The sequence below is a fragment of the Hakea prostrata genome, chromosome 3, assembly GCF_041222555.1.
Source record: "Hakea prostrata isolate BN-2017 chromosome 3, UWA_Hpros_2, whole genome shotgun sequence".
Classification (NCBI taxonomy): domain Eukaryota; kingdom Viridiplantae; phylum Streptophyta; class Magnoliopsida; order Proteales; family Proteaceae; genus Hakea; species Hakea prostrata.
This window is the reverse complement of record NC_142602.1, coordinates 14,170,911-14,181,791: the sequence shown is the minus strand read 5'-3', so window position 1 is coordinate 14,181,791 and position 10,881 is coordinate 14,170,911. Positions and strand designations below refer to the sequence as shown.

The 10,881-nt window shown below is 37.4% G+C and overlaps 1 protein-coding gene across 1 annotated transcript; it reads left to right on the top strand.

The window, feature by feature from the left end:
* Positions 1 to 6,531: 6,531 nt before the first annotated feature.
* Positions 6,532 to 9,294, top strand: LOC149021001 (protein IQ-domain 26-like). Its single transcript, XM_089147032.1, has 4 exons — positions 6,532 to 6,791; positions 6,889 to 7,459; positions 7,662 to 7,820; positions 7,918 to 9,294. The coding sequence occupies exons 2-4, from the start codon at positions 7,037 to 7,039 to the stop codon at positions 8,635 to 8,637; spliced, it is 1,302 nt and encodes a 433-aa protein (XP_089003158.1). The 5' UTR covers positions 6,532 to 6,791; positions 6,889 to 7,036; the 3' UTR covers positions 8,638 to 9,294.
* The last annotated feature ends 1,587 nt before the right edge of the window (positions 9,295 to 10,881 follow it).

Below are 10,881 nucleotides of genomic sequence, written 5' to 3'. Positions count from 1 at the left end.
AGAAACATGCGACTGAGATTGAATAAAAGAATTAAAAAAATAAAAAAAAAAAAAACCAACTAAATGTCCATGACTTTCTACCAAAAATGTCCAATACTTGTATACAATAAAGGTGTTTACTATTTTTTTCTTTTAGAAATAACGGAATCACGCAGAACCCTACGGAAAACAAAACAAATAAAAAACTAATTTACTTCAGTCAACGTATCAACCTGAGGAAGTTCCTCTCATTCCGAAAGTGGCTTTTATATGATTTTCAGGATTTATATTTCATCACATAACATCCTTGAACATCAATCGGCCTACTTGGCTCCCTTCTCGTCTAATGTGGGTGAAACGGGCATGTCCATTTGATATGAATTTTTGACGAATATCGTTAACAATGTTCCCAAACTTTCTTTGGATCTTCAAATAAGGATGAAGAAGCAAGATAGCCATGCGAGCGAATTCCATTTCAATAGGTCATGCCTCCATATTGAGAACAACGTCCAATCCTTCATTACATTGCATTTTTTTTTTGTGAATCTACCTGAAAAAAGTTCACTATAGTCTCTAATAACTCCTCCTACTTGAACAATTTGACATTGTTTGATAATAGAGGCTTCAGTATTATATGTAAACCAATCATTTGGTGCTTTATACCAATTACATTTCTTTGTAATGCTTGGTGGTTTTTGTATTTTCACATTGTAGAATTCTCATGCTTCTTTTAACGTGGTGAAGTAATCCTCAATTATTAATTTTCCATTTACCACTTGGACCAGGCCTAATGTGGTGAGTAATCTCTATTTCATCCTAATTGATATCATGCATGTCTTTATTTCTCTAGTTCCGTGGAAAATAAATCACACTAACGAATTTAGCTAAATACCATTTAGAAATTTATCCACAAACGTTAAGTTCATACCAAGAGGTTCGATCACAAGTATAAAATGAACTTCGATGATTTGGGTGGACTAGTTGATTTCATATACTTATAGTAAAACCACATGTTATAACTTATAGGGTTTTCTCCAAGACCCCTAAACAATAACAAAACCATGCAATAACTAGAATGCGATATATTATGAAGTATTATGCATACCTTACACCACACGTATATTAAAGAAGATTGATGCAAATCTTGAATGTCAAATTTGCAAAATGACGAAGCCTTCTCCAATCTCCTTGTCTTTATACAATATCTCTTTCTTGTGAATAAAAGATAATAACTTGAGAGATTAGAGGGACCTCATCATAGTTATTTATAATAGCAATCCCAAACCATAGTCCACTTCCACAATGGACCCGTTTGACCCATCTCAAACCTAATGGCAGTGCATCGACCTGATATATTGAGACCCATCAATTATTAACCCCAATAATTAATCAAAGCCCATATATTGCTTAGTATAATCTAACACCACATTCTCGAAAGACATGCATATTATCTTCCACCCTAGCATTACAAAAATTGCATCCATCTTCATTATGGAGCTTCAAATATTTGTTGCGAGCATTTGTTAAGAGGCGATCTTTGCTTGCAAGCCAAGCAAACGAGCATAATCTACTCGGTAGTTTTAGTTTTCAAACCACATACCAGAAAGCTACTATGTACAAATCAAGAGCCGACATTATTAATTCATTTGAAATAACTTTATAAGCTGTGCGAATGGTGAATTGCCCATATGGATAATGTTTATATATGAACCTGTCACTACCATTATATTCTAAAGGGGAAGGGGGCACGTGCTTTAATCTATTAACAAATATTATCATGCATAAAATTAATAAAGTTGTCATTCCACAACCTTTCACTGGTTTGCACATAGGACAATAGATTTTATTTTAACTAATCAACCATAATAGGTTCCATAGCCATATCTACAAGAACATGATTAGTTCATATCCATTTGTCCCTCCAAAAAATTATATATTTACCATTCCCAATTACCGCTGCACGATGTTTATTGACAGTTACAACTTCTTTTGTTATTGTTCTCCATAGTAGAGAGTCCTGTCATTGAACTATTAAATTGGTTGCTCCTCATTGTAGAGTCATACTACTCCTTTAAATTTGTTGTCCACATAGTATATTGGTGGAGAACCCTATGTTAGCTTCATGATGAAGGTCGTGTTCATAATTGTTAAATTTTTTAAGCTTAAACCTTAATTTTTCTTGGCACTACACAAACTTTCCCAATTAACTAGATGAGTTATTTTAGTATCTCCTCAAATAAATGATATAGTGGCTTTTTCCACCTCATACATAATTCATTTCAATATAGGATTTGATTGCATTGTGTAATACGGGATTGTTTGGATTACTGCTTTAGTTAGTACAACTCGACCTACAAGAGATAAAAACAAAATTTGCTTTTCAGGAAGACAACCTCTCCTTCACTCTGTTGACAATATAGTTGTAGTTGATTTTATTGGTTCTTCCATTTTAAATAAGGATTCCCAAATAGCGATCTATATCATATTCATGATATGGAGATATACATAATTCCTAGTTCTTTCATTTTTAATCATTTTTTGTTTTGTTTTGTTTTTTTTTTTTTATTGGAGAATTTTATATATGGGGATGGGATATACATAATGCTTGCGCGGATGGGTGCGAATCCAAGATTTCCCCATGGGAGGTTGGGCCTTTAACCGCTTTACTATCCCACCATTGGCATTTTTAATCTTAACTGGCTTTCACATTCATTCTTCAACATCATCTTGAATGATACAAGTCAAATTTTTTATGCATAGCACATACACGTAAGGAGAGAGGGGTTCTCTTGTTGAATTTATTTAGAAGGCTCGAAATACTCCATCAATCCACCATTCCAAATAATATTAAGTTTAGAAGTTGTGACACAATTCATTATGACATTAATCAACTTTTTATGAATCCTCACTAGAAAAAGTGAGTCATCAATAAAATTCCACTAGATTCTAGAAAACAATTTTATGTATGTTTGTTAAGACGTTATTTTAATAAATCAAATAAAAATGTTATTAATTGAAGAAAAAAAAAAAAAAAGCCCACTGAACACTTGTGATGTGGGCTTAAATGTATGCTTATGGGAGATGGGCTGGACGTAAGACCTCCAAACAAGGTTGAGATCGACAGACAAGATTAAATCAAATCAAATCTAAACCAAAAATCGAATTTTGCTCGAAGAAGTTTGGTCCAAGAGTATCAAGGCTGGTCCATGGTTATTTAATTATGAAAATTATTATTCGGATTCGAATAATACGATTTATTCCTCCAAATTCGTGTTTTTCCCATTGATTATGTAAAATTTTTGCCTTCTACTCGTATGAATGAAATTCACAATTAATTATGACCGAACCAAATTATAATTATATGGGAACAATCTAGTTAATAATTGATGAAAGAAAAATATATTACTAATTGCTTTTTTATTGCCAACACGTCTGGTATTAAATTTTCTTTTATTTTTTCTATAATTTTTTTTCTACAATCCTGTAAGAAACAATTTATACACACTTATAGGCTTCTCTACCATTCTTCATTTTACAAACAATTTATACACATTTATTTACCGATTTCTCTTTTGAATGTTAGTTTTAGTTATAGATTTTGATAAACTATTGACAATTTTTTTTTTTCTCTTTTTTTTTTTTCTGGGTTCAATACAAGTGAATATTTAGTCTATTGAGTATCGAGTAGAGTGGTAAGTTTTATACTTTTTAGTGGAAAGGTCATGGATTCGATCTTTGCAGACAACAAAGCTCCATCTGAAATTGTAATAAAGGTGCACGAAAGGCGAAAGCTGGTCCGAATAAACCTCATAAAAAAATAAAAATAATAATTAGCTTTTTTTTTTTTTTTTTTGGTACATAGGCTGGTCAAAAGACAAAAAAAAAAAAAAAAAAAAAAACAGAAATAAGATTAGCTAGCTTGAAAATCAACACGGAGAATCTCCATCAAATCCGGAGGAGGCTCCTGAATAAAAGACCATGAATTTCCTGGATCCATAGAGAACCTAGACAACCAATTTGCAGCTTGATTATCATCTCTTCCCACATGACTGAAACGAACATGCCCTCTAGAGACGAATAGATGGTGAATTCCTTCAATTATCTTGCCATACTTTCCTCTCTCTTTATGATCTGGATCGAGCAAAGAGACTGCTTGCTGGGAATCAGACTCAACTTGGACTGGCCAAGCTCCCATATTTAATGCTAGTGACAAACCTTATTGGATTGCCAATAATTCTGCTTCGAGAACTTCACAAAGGGAAATCCTTTTAGTGAACCCGCCTCTAAAATTACCATCATTGTCTCTAATGAGTCCACCTAGTTGGGCAAATTGTTGTCGACTATTAATAGCAGCATCGGTATTACATTTAAACCAACCCTTTTGGGGGGGGCTTCCATCCTATAGTGTATTTCATCTGCATGGGTATTTAAACTGAAGAACAACAACTTCTCCATGCATTTTGTATTCCATCAAAGTATTCTTCAATAAGGACTCGACCATTCCCAGGCCTCACAAAAGATTCATCATAAACATCTTGATTTCTCCACCCCCATAGGAAGTTAAGAACACAAGCAAATTGTCGTGCTTCCATTTAGCTGCTTTCCCACATATATTCTCTACGAACCATTCTTCTCTTTTGCACCCATAGAACCATGCATGGTGTTTCTGTGGCATCAACTGATTCCAAATACCTTGAGCAAACATGCAGTTACGAAAGATGTGGATATTATCTTCCTCATCCCTAGGGCAAATACTGCATCTACTACTGTTCAACAGCTGCATTTTCCTCATACGATCATTAGTAAGAAGTCTATCCTTCGAAGCTAGCCACATGAATGAACAAATTCGATTGGGAACTTTTAATTTCCATAAAGTCTCCCAATAGGTAGCATCCATCCAAATACTCAATCTACTCAAACCTTTCGCTGCTAGTGCCTCGTAGGCAAAGCTAACAGAGAATTGACCCGTTTTAAACAAGGACCACAACACCCTATCATTGCCTGCTGCTGAACTTGGGAATGTACAAACTTCAATTTGCCCCCTAATGTTACTTGGAAGGTATTCTTCAATTATATTTGACCAAGTAGCTTCATTCTCATAAAAATAATCACTTACTTTATCCCATAGCATATGCTGAGGAAGTGGTTTCTCCACCAATGACTCCAGAGGTTTATCCTTACCCAACCAAACATTCCACCAAAACATTGTATTTTTACCGTTCCCAATAGAAGTGTGACAAAGGGAACGCATATCAATTGCCTCCTTGCAAAGAGCTCTCCAAAGAGGGGAGTCAGTGTTAGTAGTTTTGAAAGGAAATGATCGACGGCGTGTATATTGATGTCTCCCTTATTTATATGATTCAACTCCTACTTTGAATTTATTTAATATTTGTTCGATTTACATAATCAAATTTTTTTATTGATTTTTCTTTTAGCTAACAAATAACCATTGTCCAAATTTCAAATTTTAATTTATGCATTTTTTTTATGCTCTTGTTGATAGAACTAGGAAATTGATTGATTGATTTATTCCAATAATTTTCCATCCAAATAATTTTTGAATCTGAAATAAAAAACTATGGGCTGGTCCACGGATTTTAATTTCCAGCGACCATCAAAGGAGCGGTCATCCAGCGGCCGCTCCAAATTAAATCCAACGATTTTAACTTTTTTTGGTGACATGTGGCGGCCATCTTGAGCGGCTGCTCCTTTGATGTCCGCATAACACTAAAATCCGGTCTACTAGCAGATGGAGTCGGAACAAACCGTCCGAGAAACATCCGTACTGATGGACCTACAAGTGCCAGTTGGATAGGGGTCACAATTTAGATCCGTTCAACTTTGCCATGAAAGTTTCCGGTACAGTGATTTGATTTGCACATGTGATTTGCAGATCTCATCTTTTATGATGGGACCTGTGGATACCGTGATAACCAATAGGAGATTTTGGGTCCCACAGTTGCATTGATGACGTTGATGTTAATTCGAAATGGACGGCTGAGATCATCGAGAAGGATATGAAAGGATCTTTTTGGGTTCATTTACGAGTTAAGACCATGACGACAGCAATCGTCAACACCCAATGGAAAACAAACATTTGTATTCCACCGTTGGATCCGAATTTCATTTTAGTCCCCATCACCTGCTCCAGTCCAACCGTTATCCGACACATTCTTATGTCAAATTACAAAGCTATCCCTCAACTGCCTCGGATTCGTCAAAATTTGAATCGCTAAAAAAACTAAAAGAAATCTGGAGGATCCGAAAGATACGCTTACCACTTCTCCAACAGTCCAACCCAAAAAACAGAGAGGAAAGAAAAAAATTGAAGGGTAACCCATAGCTGAAGTAAGATATCTACAAGAGTTTGGTCTTTAATGGCGTTGCAGAGTTAAGAGTTCAGAATCTGAATCCTGAAACTGAAAAGCATGAAGACCAAAGGTTAATTTTGATTCTATTCTTACGTAGGGCCGAAGTGACAAAGACTGCGAGGGAAAGAAAAAGTTTAAAAGTTCGAATAAAAATAATGCAGAGATTCATGAGTCATGAGAGCATCAGTGACGGTGAACGCTCAGGTTTCTTTCTATTTTAAAGTATGAGAGGAATTCATTTTTTATTTTTATTTTTTCTTACGTTGAGATTTCAGAAGGTGGGACGGGACTGGTCAGTGGTCACTCTCTCTCTCTGCAATTATTTCCTTTCTTTAGTGACTGTTTTGTCTACAAAATCATTTGTTTAAATTGAGTTAGATGTTAGTTTCAGAGTCTCTGTATCTTCCCGTCATAATGTAGTTCTCCACGAAATTATGGCAGGTTTTCTTTTATTTTTTTTCCTTTAACCATCTCTCCCTCCATATCTTAACATTTTGATATCTGTAAATTAAAATTTCCTCCACTCTTCAATTGTCAGGTTACCAGAGTTCCCAATTGGCAACATGGAAAGCTGGCTTTTGGGTTTTTTAATTTTGTCCTAGTAGAGATTTAAACTTGCTCTGTAGACGATCATCGACTATCTTCTGGTATTTCCCCAGGGTCACTTCAATTGAGATTTCCGAAGAATGGGAAGAGCGATGAGTTGGTTCAGGAGTCTGCTGGGGACGAAGAAGAAGAAGAATAACAAGAAGGAAGAGAAGGAAAACTGTAACGGCGGTGACCAGAAAGATAAGACAAGATGTAGTTTTTCCAACCCAGGAAAGAGTTCCTGTGGGGATGCTCAGATCCTAACAAGCTTACCGGTGAACATTCCTGCCCCTGATGCTGCTTGGCTGAGGTCCCATATCACTGAAACTGAGAGACAACAGAACAAGCATGCAATTGCTGTGGCTGCTGCCACGGCGGCGGCCGCTGATGCTGCTGTTGCCTCTGCCCAAGCTGCGGCTGCCGTTTTGAGACTTACCAGCCATGGGAGAGGGACGATGCTTGGTGGAGGGAGGGAGAAATGGGCTGCATTGAAGATTCAGACCGTCTTCAGGGGTTATCTGGTAACTGACATTAATTTACATTAATCCCTCTTTTCCATTTTCAAAAGATGAATTCTGTTAACCTGGTGGTTGTTCCTGATTATGTAGTTACATTGTGTTTCCGAACTTGAAGTTGTTTGCTCCTCTCCTCTCTGTTTCGTACCTAGCTTGTTCTATTTATTGGTGCTTGGCTGCTAACATAGTGGTGTGGTGTCTCTTGCAGGCTAGAAAGGCCCTTCGAGCTTTAAAGGGGCTGGTGAAGTTACAAGCACATGTTAGAGGTTACCTGGTGCGCAAGCAAGCAGCTGCAACTCTGTATAGTATGCAAGCTCTAGTAAGAGCCCAAGCTACCGTTCGCTCGCAGAGGGCTCGCAACTCCTTTGTAAGATCAAACGTTCTATTTTTATAGTCCATGAAGTGGATATGCTAACTGCAAACAATAACATTTGATTCTTTATTGGAAAACCAAAAATTTTCAGGAAAGATTTGAGGAAACAAGAAGCGAACAAACGGCTTCAATTCACAGTATGAGGCTATCGTCATCAGTGGAGAGTGCTCTTAACAATTCCGAAGAGAGCCCAAAAATTGTGGAGATAGATACATGCAGGCCAAGATCAAAATCCCGAAGAGCCAAAGAATCAATGTGGGATTCTACTGAAGAACCATCATACGAAACGATATCATCACCTCTGCCATGCCAAATTCCTGCTCGTCTCTCCATACCCAAGAGCCAGAACTACCAAGATTTTGAGTGGAGCTTAACAGGTGACGAACTTAGGTTTTGCACGGCACATAGCACCCCTCGTTTTGCGAATTTGGGAGCTTCATATGCAACCGTAGCTCCTGCAAAGAGCGTGTGCGCGGAGAACTTCAGGGGTTATTCTAATTTCCCCAATTACATGACGAATACGCAGTCATTTAGGGCCAAAGACAGGTCTTACAGTGCCCCAAAGCAGAGGCCCGAGCCGTGTATGAAGAAGAAGCTAAGGCTGAATGAAATGGTTGAATCAAGGGCTAGCTTGAGCGGAGTTGGGATGCAAAGGTCATGTTTTCAGGCTCAAGAAGCCTTTAATTTTAAGAGTGTTGTAATGGGTAGGTTGGATAAGTCGGCAGAGTATGTAAGGAATTCAGAGAGAGAATACCTGCAAAGAAGATGGAGTAGCAGAGGAGAGACTAGAGTGGCAGAGAGGAGGATATGAATGATTAATGGAGCTTGCTTCTATGGACCAACTCCCTATAGGATAAACCGATAATGGAACACTGTGATTTCAATGTGGTTGGAAAAAGAAAACTGAGAGAAACCCAAAAAAGGAAAAAAAAATCATTCATCACTGGTTTCACTTCCATTTGTGTTGATGACGGTGGTGATTTCTGAGATGAAATCCATGACCCATCATAAGTGTTCTTTATCTTTATTGGAATTTGAATAACGATAATGATTAGGGATTGATTTGACTGAGTCGTCCTCCAAATCCAATCCAATATCCATTGCTTCGAGGCTTCTCTGTATTGCCAATTCTCTTCACCTGTTCGAGACATCGATTACTGCTAGAAAAAGCTTTCGTGAAGCGTGTCTGGTGAACTGTGAAGTCTCTTTCTATGTCTCACGAACATCGATTAAATCTAAGGAAAGAAAACATTATCTGGTTAGTGTACATTGTCTTCCTCGTTTGAATATGTATGATCGAATGAAATGTACAAGAAAATGTGATTTCTACCCAAAAAGAAAAGTACAAGAAGATGCGAAGGGAACTAGGATTTGAAAAGATCGATATTCGTCATAGAATACTTAAATCTATATTTTATCCAATTTTGAAAGCTTAGACCGTTAACTTAAGAACTTAATTAGCACGGAAATCGAGGGGCAGTTTCACATTATTAATTTTAATCTCAACGTTTGAATTTTGAAATTTGTTTATCCTTATTTGAATTTGATAAATCTAAAACATGATATGTTTTTTTCGTAGAAAGACTACGACATGATATTGGCTGTGGCACAATCGGAGCAACGCTGCTCCTAGCAGCACACGGTCCAGATTCAATTTGTGGTTTGAAGCTAATCTAAACTCCAGAGAGCATTTGGGCCTTTAACTACAAGGAGAAGCGCTACTCCCAAGCAAAATCAGGATCAATGAGACAATAGTTACATATATACTTTTTCTGATTGGGCTGATTTCATTGAAGGGCTGTTGCCATGAATGCCATACATACGAATATCGGAATATGCACAGTGGTGCCTAACTTCCAAAGCAAGCCTTGGAGAGCTTGTGTAAGTGTTCTTCCCTCGGCAAAAGAATGAACTGTTCAAGAGGCAGGAGCCAAGGGACCTGAGCTGCCCTTGGTGTGGATTGGATGAAACTACACATATCACATTCTATTATATTGTGAGGTTGCTCGAAGAGTGTCGCTCACATCGCCTTTATTCTTCTCTCCTTCGGCTGATGAGATCCTTTAGTTGTGTCGGCAATAAGAAGTTGGAAGGAAGCTCTCCCAGTGGACAAGTGGTCCAACAAGGAGATCTAAGCTCAGATTGCATACGTATGCTGAAATATTTGGATTGTGTCACCAAGTTCTGAAGAAAGCTTTAGTAGTAGCTTAAGAGTACATTGTTTGCAATGGGATAGTAAAGCTTCAAGTGAAGACTCAAGAAACAAGGTGGTTGATCCTGGGGAGAAGAATTGTGTGCAAGTTGGTAAGAACAACACCTCTTAGTGAAGAAGTAGATTAATGTAATACTCTCATCACCAATATATAAAAAAGAAAGGTAAAAACAAAGTGGATACTCCTTCGGTCAGGCTTTTTCAATCAATCAAGGGTAGACGATGCTTTTAAGGATACAAAGTTTGGGCTGGGGGCGGTCATCTAGACTCTAATGGGGGAGCCCATTATTGGTGTTGCAAGCCCATCCCATGTTGAGAACGTTTTCATTGGCAAAACCCTAGCTGTTAGAAAAGGGAAAAGAGAGGAGACCACACAAGGGGTCGTTTTCTCCCTCCCCCCATCGAATTGGATGCCATTTGAGTGGTGGAGGATGTTTGACATCTTCTTGGTTTTGAACCGACGTGGTTGGTCTAATATGTTTCTAGGTGAACTAATTTTATAGTTAATTCCCTAGTTAGAAAGGTTTAGTCCGTGGCAAGTAGGACTGTTTTGCCTAATTCCATTCGGTTAAAATCTAATTTTGACCATTGAACTTAAACGACCAAGAGACCAAAATTTTGATATAACAGTCCGAAATGTTTTACTTAACCATCCTGCCTAAGACTGGAGCAAAGTCCCTAGGATAGACTTGGTATGCTTTTCAATCATTGAATTGGACAACATTTTTCCATCAATGGAAAATTTAAACCTTTGTTGTGTTTGGGATGTAAGATAAGAAAGAGAGAGTTTTCAAAGAGATAAGTTTACCCATCAATCATTATATAATCATTGTCATTGTCCTT